Source organism: Magnolia sinica, chromosome 5 (genome assembly GCF_029962835.1).
Source record: "Magnolia sinica isolate HGM2019 chromosome 5, MsV1, whole genome shotgun sequence".
Classification (NCBI taxonomy): domain Eukaryota; kingdom Viridiplantae; phylum Streptophyta; class Magnoliopsida; order Magnoliales; family Magnoliaceae; genus Magnolia; species Magnolia sinica.
The window spans coordinates 18,335,833-18,357,480 of NC_080577.1; the positions used below are offsets into that span (position 1 = coordinate 18,335,833).

At 40.4% G+C, this 21,648-nt stretch overlaps 2 protein-coding genes across 3 annotated transcripts; one reads left to right on the plus strand and one right to left on the minus strand.

The window, feature by feature from the left end:
• The first annotated feature begins 9,726 nt into the window (after window positions 1–9,726).
• Window positions 9,727–16,895, plus strand: LOC131245628 (cold-regulated 413 inner membrane protein 2, chloroplastic-like). The gene is made up of 5 exons (XM_058245213.1): window positions 9,727–9,911; window positions 10,016–10,129; window positions 15,317–15,418; window positions 15,508–15,577; window positions 15,685–16,895. Exons 2-5 carry the CDS (start codon window positions 10,051–10,053, stop codon window positions 15,848–15,850), a joined length of 417 nt encoding a protein of 138 aa, XP_058101196.1. The 5' UTR covers window positions 9,727–9,911; window positions 10,016–10,050; the 3' UTR covers window positions 15,851–16,895.
• A 22-nt stretch (window positions 16,896–16,917) lies between these two features.
• On the minus strand, window positions 16,918–20,671 carry LOC131245627 (glucan endo-1,3-beta-glucosidase 4-like). 2 transcript variants are annotated; one of them, XM_058245212.1, is made up of 5 exons: window positions 20,530–20,671; window positions 19,144–19,287; window positions 18,064–18,624; window positions 17,562–17,592; window positions 16,946–17,463 (listed from the first exon to the last, which is right to left on the minus strand). In XM_058245212.1, the coding sequence occupies exons 1-5, from the start codon at window positions 20,582–20,584 to the stop codon at window positions 17,301–17,303; spliced, it is 954 nt and encodes a 317-aa protein (XP_058101195.1). In that variant the 5' UTR covers window positions 20,585–20,671; the 3' UTR covers window positions 16,946–17,300. The 2 variants fall into 2 exon arrangements, with proteins under 2 accessions (XP_058101193.1, XP_058101195.1); XM_058245210.1 differs by having other exon boundaries at window positions 16,918–17,463; window positions 18,064–19,287.
• Window positions 20,672–21,648: the final 977 nt, after the last annotated feature.

The window sequence follows — 21,648 nt, forward strand, 5'->3', positions numbered from 1 at the left end:
TACAGCGAAACCTCTTGAATAATATAAATTAATTGGATTAGTTTAGTCTATTTCTCCGTTAATTTTATTGGGGATGTAGCGAGCTGCCAACCATGTAAATCAAACAGGTCATTTATCAACTAATCTTTTGTAATCGCCAACTGAGAGAAGATTAGAAGAGAATTCTTGCTATTTATTGTGATATCTTAAGGAGTGTTTGGTGGAAGTAGCACTCAAATTGCAATCCTACTTCAAGTCAACTTGAAATTTTAACTCAATTGTAAGTTGCAGCCTAGCTGAGAAAGGTTGGGTTCGAGCCTGTAATTTAGTGATAGATATTGTGATATTGGCTAGATTTTGAAAAATGTCATAATACTTTTGTGAAAAGGATAATCAAATGATATTATTTTAATATCATGAGATTTTTAAAAAATCAATAATTTTTTACGAAATTATCATAATTTTAGTTCATGTTTTGTTATTTCACTGTATATAATAGCTTAAAGAAAAATGATCAAGTGCAAATGTCTACAAACAAGCTGTGTGGGCCCCAATGTGATGTGCTAGTCACATTCACTTTGATCATCATACACTCATTTGGCCATGGACCAAAAAATAGGGGCACGGATTGTGTCCTACCCTGCTCATCTCTAGTAACGAACAGGCAGTTCTATGGGCAGGCCCACCATGATGTATAATGAGACAGATCCATCGCTCAGGTGGACCACACCAAATAATAAACATAGATTGCATTAAATGCACAAAGCGTTAAATGCAAAAGTCATCTTTGGGGTGGCCAGTATTGGATCTGCCTCATTTCTTACCTTAAAATGATCCAACATGGATAAATTGGTACATCATAGTGGGCACACCCACAGAACCGCCCATTCATGGCTAAAGATAGGAAGGGGTAGGACGCAATCCGCCTAGGCCAATCTAACATTAATGGGCGAGCAAAAGAATTGAGAGCAAACGTCCACCATTGATTCTTGTAAAAGAAATATCCATCGTTGACAAAATAACACGTTAGAATCCCGGCCATCCTGAAACTTAGGTGAGCATCTCTTCTCATCTATTCCTATTGAGGTAGCCCACCCAAGTCATGAATTGGGCTGAATTTTGCAGCAATGACCAAACAAGGGATAACGTGTATGATGGTCCAAGTGAATATTATGAACATATCACCATGGGTCCCTCGCAACTTTATCTCACAATAAATGCAGCATAAACATTTATACTAAATTATGACCCAAATTTTAAAATTATTAAATAATTTATAATAAATATATTAAAAATTTTCACTTACCTAAAACTTTCTTATAACATCACTAAAAAAAAATTTAAGATAAGAAAATCTCCCCTCAAATCAAGAAACTGTTGAGGATGTGATTTGTCGCTGTGGTGGTAGACAGACATCATTTCACCATTTAGGTTTCCAGATGGAGCCAACTTACCTAACAAAAAATAACTAGTTATCACAATTCAATTGAATAGTGGCATCCAAACGCCAAAAGAAAAGGTTGTGATGGTCAAACACGCATCTCTTTAGTTTTAAGTAGATTAATACAAGGAAAAGACAAAACCAGGAAAAAGAAATATGGAAGAAGGAGATGTAAAGCTACTACACTTTTATAAGGAAAGGAACCTACTTCCCCTCACGTTTCGCTTTCTTCCTACTTTGGGAACATTTTATTTATTTATTATTTATTATTATTTTAATTTTCAGATCACGTTGACGCCCATCTGTTCCACATTTATGGAATCAATGGACCACTGACGGCCTTACTCAATGTAAATGTGTGGCCCACCTACTGAGTGGATAAGTTGTTTTTTAAAATAATATTCATGGTGGGGCCCACCGTTTTTTCATCGTGTGGATGTCCTGCACCTCTCTCTCTCAGCATGAGGTGCAGTCGTGTGGGACTTGAATAGCGTAGTGTAGAACATCGCACCATGTTTGTATACGTGGCAAAGGTCCATGGGCCCCACTGACATGTATGTGTTTTATCCATGCTGTCCATATATTTTGTCGGATGGTTTTAGGTCACGAGTCAGACCTAAAACTCAAGTGGACCACACCAAAAGAAGAAGTTGGGATACTGACGCCTAGGTTATGAGTCAGATCTAAAGCTCAAGTGGACCACACCACAAGAAGAAGTTGGGATACCGACGCCTACGCGTTGAAAGCTTAAGGTGGGCCACACCACGAGAAACAGTTGGGAGGGGATGCCCAATCAATAAAACGTTCTTCAATGTTAGTGAGACCTCAAACGATGTGAATTTGGAGGTCTTTGTTCTTTTTTTTTTTTTTTTTTTATTAACAAACGCAAACACACCCTACACACTCACGCCGTAGTGGGATTTCACCACCAATGGATACTCGCACCCGTGACCAGGTTGTTGAAACTCTTCAGAGTCTGCCGCCGGAGTAAGAATAGTCTTATTCATGATTTTACATTGTTCCTTGCCTTGTGGACCACCTACGTTTTTTAGCGGGCTGATTTATTATTATTATTTATTTTATTTATTTTTTGTTTCTCATTTTTGGGCTCATGCCCCCAAATGATCTGGAAAAATGGATGGGCGGCGGGATGAAACACATATACCACGGTGGGCCCACAGAGCTTTTCCACGTGCTGGCTGGATGATGTTGGAGTCACCACGCAATCCGAGCCCATTCTTGCCTGACACGGAAGGGATATTCCCCCACGCGGGTTTACTCCAAAAGCCTTTCGCAGGAAGTTACTGCTTGGGATGTTAGGTGGGGCCCACCGTAATGTTTGGGATAAATCCACCCCGTCCATCCGTTTTTTGAGAGTATTATAGGATATGGGACCAAAAATAAGGGAAATATATATTCCAAGTGGGGCATAACGAGAGGAAAATTGGGGAAAGAGTTTCCTACCATTGAAACCTTCGTGGGCTCCAACTTGATGTTTATATCCCATCCAAACCGTTTATAAGGTCAATCCCTCTGGGATGAAGTAAAATAACAAAAAACTTAGTCTAATACGAAGCTTTTGTGGCCGTGTGAATGTTTCAACGGTAGTCACTGAATCCCCACTCTTTCCTCTCGTATGGCCCACTTGAGTTTTATATTTGACTAATTTTTAGTCTTTTATCTTATAATGGTCTCAAAAAACATATGGACGGAGTGGATTTATCCAAAACATCACTTTTAGCCCCACCTAGCATTCCAGTGCAGGAACTTCCTGTGAAAGCCCTTCGCAGGGAACCCGCATCCGATATTCCCTCTCCCATACCATTTCTTCCGCGTGGAGGCAATTTCACATCAAACGTGTTTTGGTTGAAGCTAGCCATTGCTTTTCTCCCCCACACGTGCCGATGTCGAATGCGCAAAAAAGATCCGAACGGTTCATAAGGTGGGGCCCACTTCGTGTTCGATATGGCATTAAGATTGGACGTGCCTACTGAATATCTGGGCCCCACGTGTTAGACTTTCTGTTTTCTTTGTACGGGTATAACACGCTTTATGAGCGGAACAGAGCTGCCTGATTTTTTTAAAGAGTCCAACTCATTTGTAGGCGCTTTATGATGTGGGGTTGGAGTTTTAAGAAGAAACAAGGAAAAGGTGGGACACAATATCAAGTGGCTTAGAATAAACTTCCTAAAAAGAACTTAACTAACACTCCCTTCCCACCACATGATTAATGGACTATCGGTCACCTACATTTGGCTGTTTCCTAACAAACCAAGCACCCATTTTTCCAGTCAAAGTATCACTTGTTCGTACATCAGACCCATGAAAATGATGGGTCCCACCATGAGATCACCTGGCACAAAAATGATGCCGATCTGCACATCAGGCATGCCAGTGAAATACATGAATAGCTAATGGTCTGATTCCACTTACGGACACACATGGCCCACATAATTAGTAGATTGGCCTGCAATTCAAGATAGGTGGTTCTTGTGGTGGGCAGACCGGTTTCATAGATCAGATGTCAGCGCATGTGGTACTTTGGCAAAAAAAGAAGAGGGTTTGCATGCTAAGTTACGGTGCAACCAGCTGCAAGCGGGCCAGTCCGAAGGTACTCATGTCAGGTTTGAAATGGATGCACCTGTCCACACCTTTGGGGGCATTGCTGTATATCTTTCTAATTGCGGAATTTAAAAGACCGTGCAGTGGATCAAAATAAAATTCGTATTTTGTTGTTGGGATTCTCCGCACCTAACACCCACCGAAGTGTTTGAAACCCATCAAAAGTCCACTGGTTTTTAGGCTCACATGAACCGTCTTAACTTGCTCGACTTGACTCAAAAAAGCTCGATTCAACTAGTTGGAAACTAAGTTCGAGCTATTTGTTGGAGCACGAAAAAATTTTGAGCCGAGTCCGATCTTGTCCGAGCTCGAACCAACTTGGATCAAACCTCAACTTGGATTGAACTCATATCAAATCAATTGGGTGACTTGGTTATTTTGATATTGACATTGCTTACCAAGTGTTTGATGAAATGATTCAACAAAGTGGTGTTTCGGGTGCATATATTCTCTATAGGATCAGCTAGTGGCGAGGTAGGTATAATACAAAACAAATTACAAGATAAAACTATCTTTGTATTTTGATTTTGATGTTATTTATTGAGTGCTTGATGAAATGCTTGCAAATTGTTGTCACTATTTTGCATCATGTGAGAAATTGAAGGTATATTTCATGTGTTTGAGAAAGTGTCACAGAGGCTCAAACTTTGCCTAAACTGGCCTAAGCTGCTGGTCGAACTAAGTCAAGTTGGCCAGTTAGGCTTAAGGACCAAGCTAAGTTGAGTTCGAGCTGGAGTTAGCTACTACGTAAGTCAAGTCGAGCTATGCAAAGCTCACCTTGGTTGGACTCGTGTACAACTAGGCTCCACTAGGATAGAGATTTAAGGTAAATCACAACTTAATGAGGTCTACTAGTATGCCTAATCATATCATACAATCCTTAGGAAAATCCGGACCATTGATCAATAAAGTCCACATTATAGAATTCTTATAAAAAGAACCCATACCATTAACTCAAAAGATTAAATTTATAATAAAAATGCAAAATACAATTATTAAAAAATACAATAACTTAGTAACCGTTATTTTTTATTAAATAATTAAAAAAAGAAACTCCTTTATATTATTTTCAATTCATGACATGATTAAAAGCTAAAAATTATAACAATGAAATTAGATGTTTGTATTATAAGTAAATAAAATATAAACCATCCAAATTGTAACCCCACATAAGAAGTTGCATGAACCAAAATTAAAGCTTGTTTGATCATTAGTGTATTGGATTGGCAAACTTTTTGACAATCACTTGAAAAAAAATCCAATGGCCTATTTTAACAAACAACTTCGGCCCGCTTATCAAGCAGCATACACAGGTCAGGTCATGTATGAATGACATCATTTTTATTAAGGCACCCGATTTGGTACATAAATTCTACACGTGCGCTCTTGATGGGATATATAAAATCTACACGAGTCTTACACTTGTACCGCAAGCCTTTATACACTTAATGTTTTGATCTTTTGATGGTTACAAGCAGAAATTTTTAATTTATTACGATACGATTGCGCCTTATCATTATATGTTGCATTTAATATGGCAGTTGATTGTGTCAGTGATGACGCCGACCAAATACAATGTAGGAAAATAAAAAATCCATTCTCAAGGCAAATAGAGGACCAGAATTCTATACACCACAGGTGGGCTACATGTCCATGTCAGAATAAATAGTTAGTAGATTTAGAAGATCATCTATTTTAATACATGGATTATAAATATATATTAGTAATCATTTATTTATTGACGTATAGTTGGATTCGGATGGGGTTCGGGCATGGGTTGGGTTACACCCACCGACCTATTTATTAATTGGGCTAAAAAAGAAAAAGAAAAAAGAAAAACACACACCCACATCTATTTAGCTACACTCATATCAGGCCTATGTCGGGTGGTTTCATGAGCCAGGTATCTACCCATCGGTGCACCCGGCCCATTGACACCCTGTTCATTTTCTATTCAGATAGTGGTGCTAGATTAAAGAACTTGGACCAAGCATTCACTAATTGGGCCCGGCCCAAACTATTCTAAGAGCCTGTTAGCCCATCCTGACCCTTTTTAAGCTTTCAAGAGCATCTTTGCCCTACAGCATACGTGCTATGGCAGCCTAGATCTTGCACAAAGGTCAAGTGGCATGGTTGTTTTGATATGTCAGGGGTTGGGCTGGGCTCATGCCCAGGATTTACTATACAAACGGGCTTGGACAGAGCTCGGACCATCCAGTCGACAACACTAACTACCTCATCCATGCTTACAACGGCTTCAACCGTCCAAATTGTGGGCCCCAATGTGAATGAAGGGTGAGAATCATGTGAATCAATCTTACTTCCCTGCCTATGTTGGATTTGGAATCGTTGATCATGTCTGTTGAATATATTTAAAAGAGAAATGCTCACATCCAAGTCATTGGACGGTAGGTTTCTGTTGCCCAGCGGATAACCTCCAACCTATAGTGTACGTACGACATCCACACCGTCGAATAGGTTGGATCATGATGATAATCGCCTTATTCAAAATTCAACTCATCTTATCATCAGGTGGGCCACACCATGAAAAAATAATGTACAGCCGCTAATAAATAAGGAAGCTGATCGGTGGGCCCAAAATATTGGACGGTTGGATGTAGCACACAGGTAATATGCTGGAATTTATTTGGCAACTAAACGTCCACATGGGAGTATTGGAGTTGGGACCGAACTTAGTTACGTCCCTCGCATAAGCAGATTACGTCCTGCCCCTGCCTGGCGGACTCGGTCCAGGCAGGGGCTCTGTGGGGCCCCTGTGATGTATGGTTTTTTATCCACGCCATCCATCCACTCATACACATGGGCTGATCAAACGTGGATATCACATCATGATTTATTTAGATATTCACCGTCCACATGTGCCACGTGTGTGGCTCGGAATCGGGAGCATGGTAGTTACTTCCTTTTAAGGGCCTGTTTGGATACCAACAAATAAGTTACTTTTCCTACTTACACAGTAGATAAGTGACTTATTTCAGATAAGTAAGTTTGGTTTACGGTTAATTATAAGTTTTTTTTGCTTAAAAGTAGAGCTGGGCAATCCTGGCCTGATCTGGTGGATCCGACCCGATCCGACGGCTTGGATAGGCGCGGATCGAGTAGGGCAGGCTAGATCTAAAAGATTTTCGGATTAAGTTCGGATCCATGCCTCCCGGACCGATCCGATCCGGGGTGAATAAACCCCGTGCATTTGCTAGTACCGTCTGTGGGACGTAGCTTCTGCGTGGGAAATGGAGAGAAGCATTCGCTGAACATGATAACTATCACATTACCGCTGGTGTGGATGTGGCTTCACAAGATATAGACCAGCTTGGCTCGCTTTCAAACGCCCGGGAGCAAGCACAGTATACTCTGCAAGTATGCTCTGCAATGGAGTTTTGAATTTCATCAGGTGGACAGGGAAAGCAGCTAGACATCTCCTCCCCCGCCACAGGCTCCGTAGCTGGTAGTTGCTGCTCTATGGGACCCATCATGATATGTGTGTTTCGTCCCCTCCGTTCATTCATTTTTAAATATCATGTTATTGCTTGATACCAAAAATGAGAGGAACATAAATCTCAGGTGGACCACACCACATGAAAATGATAGTGATTGGATATTCACCATTAAAATCCACCTGGGGCCTACTATACTGTTTATTTGACATCCAATCTGTTAATTAGGTCATATATTCCCAGATGAAGAAAAAAAACAAAGATCAGCTTGATCCAAAACTTTTATAGCCCTCGAAATGTTTTTAATGGTTGACTCTCATTCAACATTGTTTACTGTAATGTGGTCCGCTTGAGATTTGGATATACCTCATTTTTGAAAATCATAGTGTAAAAATAATTTGTTAAAATAGATGGACGGCATGGATGAAACACATACGTCATGGTGGGCACACATAGCACCGACCATGTGGTCGGTGTCAGGGGGAGTAGCTAATCCCGTTTCCCTCTCTGTGGGCCATGACGTCTGCCTGACACAGCCAGCTGCTGTAGTTACGTGTCGTGAGAAACGAGCACCGACGCTCCTCGAGCTCCGAATTATACGACAAAGGATATCAAAGTTACATGGCCCCACGGTGATGTATTTATTATGTTTACACCGTCCGTATATTTTTAGAGATTATTACGTAGCATTATTTAAAAACCGAATAATATCCCAAGATCATATGAATCACACCACAAATAGTAACAGAGTATGATTTTCACCGTTAAACAATTCGTGTGGTCTAGCGATAGCTAGATCTATCTTATTTTTAGTCTCACACTTAAGACGAGCTTACCAAATGGATGTATGGTTTGGATATAGCAAACACCTCGTGACAAGACCCCACAGAACATGTTAACGCTAATACATTTGTGAAGAGGACGTCGCTGCGCTTACGGGCAGTGCGCGTTAACACGTTATTACACAGGTGAAAGGGTGTACACAGTTGTTTCGGAGCCATGTGAGGCCACCTTGATATATATGTTTTATCTAAGCTATTCATCCATTTTGGTATATAATTTTTGCTCTTGAACATAAAAATATAATATATGAAAGACTGAAGTGAATCACATCACATAAAACAGTTAGATTAGATTCAAACCGTCGAATCATATCTAATCCAATTTGACGACTCGGTTTCCTTAACTGAGTCGAACTTAGTTTGGATCAGGCCAACCATCCATCGGGTCGGTCAGAGTTAGATGACCCAGACTCGATTCCAGATCAAATCAGATTTGGGTTGAAATATTGAGATTTCGGATCTAGCCTAGTTTTACCCAATCCGGTCCGGCCGACTGATGCCATCTCTACTGAAAAGTACAAAATTACTTCAGTTAGTTTAGATTTTTCTTTGGGCCCAACCGTGATGTGTATATGGGCCCCACGAGGTAGTCAAGCTATATGGGCCCCACCGTGATGTGTATCGAACATCTATATCATGCATTTGTGGGTCCACTCTAGCTTATGGGATATGTAAAAAAATCAGCCATATTCAGAACTCAAGTAGGCCACACCATCTAAAACTATGTGAAATTATTCCTAAAACCTCTAAAAGCACTTGTTGGGGCCACTTGACTTTTGGATATGGCTGAAATTTAGCATAACCCTCATGCAAGTGGGACAAACACAGTAGATGTGTTGTATGTTTGAAGCACATCTCAGTAATTCTTATAAACAATCATGAAGGTTTCAATAAGTATATATCCACTCTCAACTATTGTCTATGGAGTAGGCTTATAGCCCACCTAAGTTATAGATTGGCCTGATTTTTAGCCCCATGGTCCACCATGGAAGGGTGCATTTGACTGTTAGGTGGGATGTCTGATATAGATCACGGTGGGGCCCATGGAGCTCGACCTCATGAGAAGATTCTGATGAGGTCGACCTTATAGTAACTTATATATGTGTGTGCGTGTCATTTAAATGTATATTTATTTATGCGTGTGGGGTCCACCTGATAAGTGGATAGATCAGGAACATTCATAGTGAGAAATATAGGGATATGGTCAATTTTGTGGCTGGGCGGGGTAGGGCCCTTGCTAGATCCATTGATTGGGCTCAGGCTTGGAACTGGGCCCATGTCTTAGTCTGGGCTGAGTCCACCCTACCTGGCCCAAATCCGGCCCATTGCCTTCCCTAACTCCCAGAACTGGAAGTCAAAATCCCATCTCTCTCTCTCTCTCTCTCTCTCTCTCTCATAGCAGAGAAGCAGAAGGAAATGACTCTTCCTTTACAGTTCCAACACTCTCTCCTTTGCTAACGGCTATTCTTTCACTTCCTTTCTTCCCATTTTATCCCTTAAACGGATTCCTCTTTCTTTCAGTTTCAGCTGCACCAAAATCAACCGTAATAACTACCACTCACTTCCCTTCAGGTACTTAATTCAATACATACATCTTTCCTTCACATGATATATCTTTCTAATTAAATTCATCATAAACTCCTCATTTGAATTGACAACCGTAACTATCTTTGCAGATTTCCACCCACCCGGAAGAATTCGAGGCGAGGAAATGGCGTTGCCTCCGTTGCCGTTTGCTATTCTGCGATCAGAGCTGAAACCCTTCAATGGGTATGCTCCGTTTCGTCTGTGTAAGTTGCGACGCACCCTCCCTCTCTGTGATTCTGTCGAATTCGTTGGGTTTTCACGTAACCACAGATCGATGGATTTTTCTTTTTCTTTTTTGGGTTGTTGGGTTTTCATCGTTGCTTAATTGGATCAGAACCGCGTTGTGGGATTCTGATATTTCTTGGCTGTCATTAACTGGTTATTGAATTGGATAAGAAGAATTGATGACAGGGAGTGATTTTTCTTGGCTTTTTTTTTTTTTGTGAGGAGCTATTGGAATATGAGGAATTGAGGACTTCTCAGCTCTTGGTTGTTATCTATCCTGATTTTATGGTGATTTTGCATGTGATATTGGTTGGTAATCGAGAAAGTAATGATGTAACATTATGAATATATTAGGATGGATGAAGAAATGTTTGAAATGGCCTCGAAATTAAATGTTTCTCAACTTCTTATATAGAAGAAAATGGGTATTTGCTGTTGAATCATTGAATATTTTTTTTCCTAGGATGCTCGATTGCCATGAATGATGTTTTGAACCAAGAAAGGATTGGCCTTTTCTTCTCATGTTATTTCTCATTTACCACGATCCAGGAAAATGGATATTGGGTCCCAAAGAACCATAGCTAAAAGTACTATCCATCCATCTCACACGTGCGCACACATACACACACATGCACCCACATGCATGCGCATGCTACATATTCGATGATAAGGGGTGGAAACGGACTGAGGAAAAAGGCTTCAATTTGGGACAGCTAAGAGCCTGTTTGGTAGTTGCCTAAAAATGAGTTCATCTCATTTTAGTTAACAGTGATTTTGTATCAAAGGTATTGATTTCTGATATATAATCAGTACTTTCAAATGGCCCATTTGGAAGCTTGGATTTGAAATGCATTGGAATCCAAATCACAATTATGTTGGAATCAGTGTTTTTGGTAGTGCTTGTAGCGTGACTAAAACTCTATGTAGTGTACGTAGGTAGCATAGCTCCCTAGTAGTGTAAGCTATGGGGCACGTAGCATAAGCTACGGAGTATGTAGCGTAGTGTATGCTACCTAAAACGTCATCTCTCTCTCTCTCTCTCTCTCTCTCTCTCTCTCTCTCTCTCTCAGTTTTTTTTCTATGCTAGTTTAACACCTATTTTTAAATGGTGGTGACTCATCCCCATCACACATGGCACTATATTAGATCAATCTAGACCATCTAAATTGTGGTCCATATCGTGGATAGAGCACTTAGATCAATCCAAACCATCCAAATTGTGGCCCATATCGTGGATAGAGCACTTAGATCAATCCAAACCATCCAAATTGTGGTCCATATTGTGAGTTCGTGATGTTTCAATAATAATAATAATAATAAGAGGTCACACTTAGAGATGTCAGAGGGCAAAGAGATAGAGAGATTTTGTGTGGAAATATGTCATTGACGATCCAGATTCTCAGTAAAAAAATTATAGGAATTATGCATTTTGTAAATTTTATCATATTTTTCTATTATTTTAATTAAAAAAATATTAAGTATCATGTAGCATACGCTATACGCTATGTAGCTTACGCTACACGCTATAAAGGGTAAAACGCTACACTATACGCTACGCGCTATTTAAAACACTGATTAGAATCAAGTTGATTCTGTATCCTTGTTGTGTTTGGTTGAAATGCACTGGAATCCAAATCTTCTGTTTGGGAGCTTGTATTTGGAGAGCATTGGAATTCTTCAATATATTCACAGGATAGATTTGATTAACTAAATTAGCTTCCAAATCCCAAATTAGTATATACATGTGATATTTGATAGAATGGTTGCAATAAGCCCATTAAAATATTTAGTTTGGCCAACAAAGAGGAAATTTTAACCCTTGGGTGGGCCACAAATGCAAGGATCACAAATAGGCGACTTATCGACGTATTTTAATCATCCATTTAGATGTCCAACGTTTGGGAGAATCATATCATTCTCTTGATGTGATTTTAGTGTTGCAGCCGATAATTGGATTGTTTTAGGTATCATCAGCATGCCATGTGTGTAATGAATTAGTGGCCTAGAGACACCTTTGTTATATGTGTGACTCTCTTGTTCATTTCCTTTGGATTACTCTAGAATCTTAGCATTTTGTTGAGATTTCAAAACACACCAGAAAGTTAGATTTGAAATACCTCCGATTCCGTTTACCTCCAAATCCAAGGCTGACAAACGCAAAAAGCAGCTATTTGGACTTGAAATACAACCATTTACCACCAAATCCTAAGTGCCAAACTGGATGTAATAGTAATTATGTATTAAAAATAAGACCTCTGATGCATAATTACTGTTAATGAAAATGAGATGAACTCATTTTTACATATCTACGAAACAAGGGCCTAAAGGGTTCAGAAGATGGGAAGTGAAGCATGTCTCAACTAAGCTCTTCCTTCCATAGAGGAGTGAAATGGAATATTTCTTTGGTTAGAGGCTTCTTCGTGTATGGTGCCTCCATCTCCTGTTTATAGCAACAGATGAGAGGAATTCTGGTGATTGACCAGCATCCTTGTGAAAATGAAGTGTCACCCACAACAGTTCTTGTAAAAGGGAGTGTTTGGTGGTGAACGCTTTTTTTTGTTGAGGCAGAAAACGGTGTTTGTCGAGATAGGAACAATATGACTATTGCAAATCCAACGGAGATACATGTAAGTAATCATTACAAATAAGATGTATGCATTGACCATGAAATACCAGAGATTGTAGAAGTTTGGCATGTGCTGCCCAGATAACTAAAGTTAAACAGTGTAATCCAATAAAAGGTTTAAGGGCTTGAGTACATTGTAGTCTTAATTTGAATTGATGCTGGTTACCCAAGCAATACAACCTCTGACATGAGAGAAGGTGTGACATGAAAGAGTTCTATTTAGTGGATAGATAAGAGCTAGTTCTTTTTTTATTTTTTATTTTTTGGCTCTTCATTTCTCTCCCTTGTGATAATAGAGCCTTGGGTGTTTCCACATGCAAAGTGATTCACAGTCTCAAAAGCAAGAATTTCACCTCTCTCCATTTTGTTGTTTGTTAAGATTCCAGCAATGAGTCAAGAGAGGACTATCTGAAGCGACTTGAATGGTGCAATAAGGTTTAAATGTACACTCATGACGAGAGGATAACTAGAACCAGAGACATTGAACTTTTATTTTTGTTTGATTGATTGTGATTGATTGACAATACCATGGTCAAAAGTTAGAGCTTATACCAACTTGGGCTGAACCCTTCACTTTATTTTAAAAGGAGAGGAATCAATATGCTTTATGGACACAAACTAACAAGGAGGCACAATTTAAAATAAAATTCTAGAGATTTCATATTTTCGAGTTTTAGTGATGGTATTTATCTTTGGTGTTTGTTTGCGAAGCCAAAACACATGTCTAAAGAGCATGTCTATGCACTATCAGAACTGGCAGCATGACACATGCACAAGAAATCTAATCTGTCCATGAGGTGGTTCAACCATGTGGATGTGCTTCCCAACTACTCCATTCATCAGGCTGTACACAATAATAGAAACAGGCGGATGGCTGACAAAAACCTTGTCCCAGCCCTGAGTGAACAGGACTGATTTTTTTCTTTTTTCTCTTTGCCAAGGCATCTACTTAGTGGGACCCCTATGGTAGACAGCCTAGATCTCACAACTGTGTGCCATGCTGGGATATGTAGTGGTGTGTAGATGGGGTGCCCTACACATGTTTTGGCTGAGCAAATCTCTTTATCTCTTGTAGTTTAATATTTCGAGTGAAAGAACCATTGAACGTTCCTAGTGCGCTTGTTTTGCATTGCTTCCTCTAGATCAAGGTATTCAAAATCGGTTACGTAACGGTAACGATCATAACAATTACGCGTTACAGGATCGAAATGGCCATTACAGAAAAAACAAGCTGTAAATGCCCTGTAACGGTCGATAATGGCCCTGTAACGGCCCTGTAACAGTTTTTTTCCCAAAAAAAAAGGGTCGTAACAGCCGTTACGGCCACCGTTACCGTTTTGGAACACCTTGCTCTAGATTTCAGATGTTCACCAACTCTCTTATATGGGTAGCACATAAAAGTAGTGCTGAGGTGCAGTCTGGGGCTAGACCATGTCAACATGTGAACGGTGATGGTAAATCATGCATTTGTGGCTTCCATACTATTTTGTGCCACCAACTACTTGATCACGACCTTTCTTGTGTATGGGTGCTTAGTGCTTAAAGTTCATTTGGTAACTGCTCCACAACCCTGTCACCCTTTGGGGCATGCATGTGATAGTTGGGCTGCGGATGAATGCTGGGTGAGACTCTGTCGATGTGTGAGTGGTGTCAATGTGATCCTCTACTGTGGGCTGTGGCCGGTTCCAGAGTCTTAGTAAATGAGAAAGTGTGATGTCCAGTGGCCAGATGAACATAAAACTTTTGACAATCCACCATTTAAAAGCCAACCCGATTTTTCTAAGGTGAAAGCTAAGATGATGGTGGTGGTGGACCATTAAAAGATCAACAGTTATTGTAGGCATTTCTGAATTAATTATAGTAATCATTTGTTTCAAGAAGCTGATATATTTTTCCAGGGTATTGATGCTTGCCAAGGGAAATGCAATTTAGAAATCTTTTCTTGTCCCTCTGTTTGCACTCCAAGTACCAACAAGTGTCATCTCATGGATCAAGTAAGCGAATCTAGCGTCATTGTTCTTATATTGTCATAGAAAATGATGCATAGGTATGCTAAGCGAACATGTGTGCACAAGGCCCGTTCATGTACATGCCACCATATGTGCATGAGATCCAAGCCATAATTATATGGGTCCCACAATGTTCGTCCCCTGGCCTCAAAATCTGGCAGGTCTACTGATCATGTGCTCCACAATGTTAGAATGGTCATATAGCCTAGAAAAACTTGCCTGAAGGGTTTTTTTTTTTTTTTAAATCCATTCATTTCTTTGTACTTGTGCTAGAGCAACATGTCGTGGCCAACTTGATGGACGGCTTGGATCTCATGCCGGTGTGCCACACTGGCACATTTGTTTGCATGTAGTTGAGATGCCTTATACACATATGTGGGCTTAGCAAAGCTCATTGGTGCACCTGACCTACCATTAGTTCTATGTCAAGCAGTTGTCAATATAATCATTCATTCCTTCAATCTATTTTCTTAGATTCCTTTAATCTATTTTAATCCCTATCAGTTAACTGTTTCTTGATTGATTTTCAGGGGTGAATATGGTGGTTGGAGTGCTTTCTTGGCACTCTTGGTTCGTCTCTTTTACTACATTCCTGGCAGGTTATGTATTTAAATCATTTAGTTGCAGTCAATGTAAAAATTCTGACATCCTGAAGTTGTAATGCAGTCAACTGATAATAATGCAATGAGACCTATTGAATAATCTCCTCACTCTTGGTTAGGTGAATTGGAACTGCCCTTCTTAGCATTGCTGCTTGTGATTGTTGCTCCTTATCAAGCGATGAACCTAAGGTGAGTGGGTGCCTCCTTGTGCAAAAACAGAGGCTTGCATGAATCCAATGTCTGAATGACTTTCTAAGAAAATTTTCTTCATATTGCTTATATCATTTGCTTGCCAGAGGAATGCAAGCTGGTGCGATCATTTCATTAGCAAGAGCTGGGTTTTTGGCTTTACAACATTTCTCAAGGGTAGGCAGCTTGCAGCAAGCATTTGATCAACGGTCCGTAGTTGCCACTTTATCTGTCATCTGCATAACTGTTGTTCCATGCTTGCTTTTGTTCTGATGTGTATATTTGTCTTCGCAAATGGGCCCCATTCTCACCAGCAATTAGGGATGGCAACTTGCCTGTAAACCCAAGCCCTATGAGGCCCATTGTGATGTTTGTGTTATATCCACTCCATCCATCTGTTTCAGCAGCTCATTTCAAGATATAAACCCACACGTGAGGGAGATCCAAAACTCAAAGTAGGCCACACCACAAGAAACATGAGGAATGGAAATACCTTCCATTGAAACCTTCTTGGGACTCACCATGATGTTTATATGCCATCCAACCTATTCATATGGTGATTCCCACCTGGATGAAGGGAAAATGCAAATATTAGCCTAATCCAAAACTTTTGTGGCCCCAAGAAGGTTGAAGGATGAACGTTCAGTCGCCACTGTTTGTTGTGGCATGGCCCACTTATTTTTTGGATATCGCTCACGGGTAAGTATTCATTCCCTTCTGTTTCTTGTGGCATGGCCCATGCCTTAAAATGAGCCGGCAAAACGGATGGACGGTCACAGAGTGGATATAGCACAAACATCACAGTGGGCTCTATAAAGCTTGGGGTCGAAGGGGATTCCTATAACCTCAAGTAGCATTTTAGGAAAAGTGGGACCCATGTGGAACACTTGGATAGGAAAATGATCAGACCCTTGAACCTTCCTTTTGCCTTGCTTGGGGTGCATGTGTAATCTTTTGAAATAAGTTCCACAGTATGCGTAGACAAATAAATAAAAAATGTTTTTTCTCTTATATAAATGGAACTGATCAGACCCTTGAAACTTCTGTGTATTTTGCTTGGGATGCGTCTGTAGTCTTTCGATAGAAATACATTGGCTCATACAGAACAATATGTTAGCCTCATAACATGCTATGCAAGAAAGGAGAAAATGTAGTAAAATAGTTTTGGTGGGCTTCTTTGACATGTTAGAAAATCGGTTCAAAACTCGAAGTAGTTTCTAGACGTGGAATTTGATTTTGTATTTCTTGTTGGAAAATTTAAGAAGATTTTGTATTCTCTTGTTAGAATGAGATGTATCCAAGTCAGTAGACTGAAATATCCACCAAACGATAAAGAAAATCTAAAATAAAAGAGCCATACAAGAGAGTTATATAAGTTACCAATAGCCTACATTCCTACGGCTAATGAACTTGAAGATTTATTCTCTACATGAACTTGAAGATTTATTCTGTTAACACTACAAAGAAGGGTACTAGTGCTACTAACTATTTTTGACAGCATCTAATGATACAAGAAGCCATCAGATTACGTTGATCTCTGGTATATGTTTTCTGCGTTCCTTGATCAAAAAGCGTTTGTGATCGAGTTTGATGATTTAACACTGATAACGCCCACTGGAAATGCATTCCTTCACCTATTCACGAGTATTTCCTTTGATACCAGTAGTCTGTGAGCGAGTTGTCTTCCTGTTGCAAAGAGCATCGTTGTTTCAGTGCCATCTCCCTAGAGATGATCTACGGCGATTAGCAACATGAGAAGGCATGCCAAGGTGACAATGATTGTCCAGCTCTGCAACGATGAGGCTGCGCTAAAGGAACCTGGTGGTTCTGGTCCGAAGACTGTCGATCCGGTTGGATTTGTCGTGTTTATAACAGATGAGGTTGGGCTGTAATTGTAAGCACAGGTAAGAACCTTATATTGGTTAGGTACTGTGAAAGATATTTCATTAAGACAATTCGAGACAAGTTGACAAGGAATATTTACCTTGACGATGGATATTGACATGTTGAAGTGCCTGCAATAATGAAAAGAAATCAGGATGGTTAGCTCCTGCTATCGACATGAATGCATTGCAGTGTACATATTACACATGTTGCCTGCATTACGTAGAGCTAAAAACTGGTCAGCCTGTGCCGTGGGCCACGGCCTAGACCATGACCCAGGAATGGGCCACGGACAGGGCCTTTAGGGTTGATGGCTTCGTAGTATCTAGTACTGGATCCTCTCGAAACAGACAAGATAGGTCTCAGTCAGACTATTTATTTAGCAGACTGGGAAATAGGCCCAAACTTGTTCCCGAGTACTTCAACAGGAGCCCAAGTGCCAAACCCAAGCCCAGAGTCCATTAACTGGAGCCTATGTCTGGTCTGAAGCAGGCTGAGCCAAAAGGCGGATTTGCACAATGGCAGCATGCATGGGTGCTGACACATAAATGCATTCATAAAATCGTATCCTCATTTTATTCGACAATGACAGCGGAACTTACTTGGGTCAGTGTTTGTAAGCACAGCTGTTCCTCCGAAATTGCAGCTAGTTGGAGCCGGGTTCTTCTGGTAATAGTCATTGAATGCATAGGATGCATGATCCCGAAGTGTATCCGGATTGAAACAGCTTCCACCCTTTTGGATTGCCGAACAGTCTGCGCCGCCATAGCCGCAAGCATAGTCCAGGGCGACCTGCAAGGCTGTCTCAGAAGCACTTTGGCTTGCGACACACCAACTCTGGCCTGATGATGCAGGAGGGTTTGTCATGCCTGATGGAGGAGGGTTTGTCATGCCTGATGATGCAGGAGGGGTTGTCATTGGAGTTGTGATAGGCGTCATTGTTGTTGGAGGTGAGGGTGTGAGTGGGGTCACCACAGGAGTGGCCGTTGTTGGAGTCATTGGATTGATCACAGGAACCGACGCTGGAGTGTCAATGTGCGATTGGGCCATGCCATTGATGTATTCTGATGCACTATAGAGAAGCTCCCTATGCAAAGATGGCGGTAGCCGTTTTTCTCCGTGATTCAATTCTTTCTGTTTGAACTCTTCAACCAAAGGTTTCTCTGTAAAGAAAGAGATGGGACTGGAAGATGGGAATCTTCTTAAATTGATCTGAAGTGGGAGATCATGATCAGGAAGAACAGAGATAGCCCGAGTTGTCAAATTGGCCAAACAATCATCAAGACCCAATTCCTCGCCACAAGAAGCTTCAAGCGTTAAGTAACATTTGGGCCCATGAAGAAAATCAATTACTTGGGCTAGAACATCTCTGAAGTTCCGAGAGGAAGGCTTCTGAGGCGTTCTAAAGCAATCCTCAATGAAAGGCAATGAGAAGGAAGCTGATAATCCAATGGAAGGATCAAGTTTCAGAGTTGCAAGAGCTGAATCGATGGCCTTTATGGCTGGCAAGAGCAATGGGAGGTGATTCTTTTTCATTATTTCACTGTTTACAACGATGCTGCTTATGTTTGTGCATCGATTCAAGGTCGAAACTTCTCTTTGAACCCAATCAACGGCTAAAGCTTTGGATTTGCTTACGGGTACTATGTTCTTCATGCTTATGTATAAATCCACATCCCTACCTTTCCCACAAATCTCTCTTAATAACCTGTAATCTTCATCTGAAATCCCGATATGAGATGCGCCGTTTCGTTTCAAAAACGGCAGGTGATTGGCTGGAGAAGAAGATAATCTCCCCCCACCAGATGATACTCTAACAGATGTTCCTGGAAAAAAAAAAAAACCCAGCAAGGATCAGAATGAAGGAGTTTGATGATGAAAGCCCAGATCCAAAATTGAATTCAAAATCAATGCTAGAAATCTTGAATTGAATGATAAAAGTAGAGAATTTTCTCCTAGTTGAACAAAACATCCTTAAAACATACTAACTTATCTCCAGGTTTTATCAGCCCCACCATGGTTACTTCACCAGAAAATTTAAAACCCAGAAGAGTTTCCGAACTTAGTACAGCCCCTAAACAATTACTGCAAAAACTGGAGAAATTTAATGTGTAAGATGGTCCAGCTCACAATTCTGTGGGGTTTTCGAAGGAGAGGAATGCTAGAATATTTGAGGACAGAGTTGCTCCTCTCTTTCCTTAAATGGAGCATTGCTTCTCTGGCATTTGAGTAGGCCCTTTCGCTTTCAGAGTTTGCAGGGATTTCGCTGGATACATTGCAGGGTGATCGGGCTTCTCATGTTTTCGATGAGCAGGCTTCGTCAGCTGGGTGGCTATTTTTTTGGCCATCTTAGCTTCTTATTATTATTATTTTGATGTTTTTCCATGGCTGCAGTGAGCTTTGCGGGGTGAGAATGTCAGCTATGCATGTCTCTCTCTTTGTTTTGTATCTTTGATAGCGTGTTTAATGATATGGTTATCTTCTAAAAAATGGCAATTACATTTTATTAGACTAATATTGCAAATCAATTCGATAGTGCATCCAAAGGTACCCTTCGGGGTGCAATGGAAGTTCCTGCTTTTATTTGCAAATTGGTTGTGCTCTGGATTGAGATATGGGGTGGAAAAATCAGGAAAGCATATCCCACTTAGTGTGGATTCTGTTTCCGCATCGCCCAAATGCAGAATGGATGGTTTCCAATCAAGTAGTGGAACCAATCGCGATTTGCCAATTCTTCAAAACAGGCTCTATACACAATGAAATCTATTGCCCATGACTGACAAAACCCAAATCAAAATGATAAAATGAGATTTGGCAATGCTTCAAAACAGGCTCTATACACAATGAAATCTATTGCCCATGACTGACAAAACCCAAATCAAAATGATAAAAATGCATACATATCTCAAAATTTCTACACCACTAAATGCCTCAATACTGCAGAATCTCAACACCCACAAGAAATAAAAAGATAAACTACAAATCCATTTTGAAAAAAAAAAAAAAACAACAGATTACAGCTATGATAACACATAAAAGGAAAAGCCTATTTCAAAAATGCTGCTCACCTGAACAAGAAAGAGCAAGCAGGAAGACAAGAAAATGAAGAACCTTGACACCCATCTCTCCAAACTGGCCTAAATTCAAGCTCAAGCTCTTCTCCTTGAATGCTCTTTATTTAGGAGATGGGAGCTGTGATTTTCCCAAGGCAAGAAGCATTCGAGGACCTTGAAAAGGAGAGAGATCTCTTTGTTTTGTACTTTTTGTTGGAGGAATCATAGCTTTCTTGGATTGAAGGGAGATAGAGAGAGGAACAAAAGGAATAAGAGAAAACTTGAGAAAGGAGCATGGGAGTTGGAGTTTGCAAGCAACGGCAGGTGAAAAAAGAGAAAAAGTTAAGGAGGAGAGCTAGCACAATGGTTGTGATTGATTTGCCCCACATGCAACATGCATGTGAGCCAATCTGGACCATCAGAACCATTGGGCTTGAGGTGAATGGAGCATAGCCTAAAATCACGCTCTCCCGACAATCTCAACCGTCTGATTTTTCGCATTGAGCTCGGACTACTGAACATTTTGTTTCTAGCCGTTAATTCAACATAGTGGAATTGGATGGATAGCATCGTCCATTCAATGCTATTTTTGGGTTAGTTCTATCTAAGTGGACCATCCAATTTGGTCGGTCCCGATTCAAGTCCATGGATGACATTTTTTCTGGTGGACCAATCATCATCATATAATAAACAGTGGCCAACCATTGCTTTGATCTGGTCCAGTAGAAGAAATATAAAAAATAAAAAAAAGGTGAACTGTTTGGAATTTAATACTAGTGTGACCTCATGATCATGGTGATGTTGGCCATTTTTTAATGGTTTCTTCTTCTCTCTTTTACTGTTTTTATGGGACTAAATCAAAAGCCAAAGTTGGAAGAAATGGCATCCGTTCACTTGGTTGGTCCCTTTTTTTCTTTTAAAAAATCTTTATTCATCTTGATGGAGATTTGAAAGAAAGAACACCCAGGATTTCCCCAAGTACATTATGTGGGCTCCACTCAAAGAGAGGGCATTCTTTTAAGGTGGCATTACGTGACAAATGGTCACCATGCACACGCGGGTTTCAATCTGACTAGTGGGGCCTATTTCACGACAATCCAGACCGTTGTTCGTCTATGTCCCACCATGGATTAA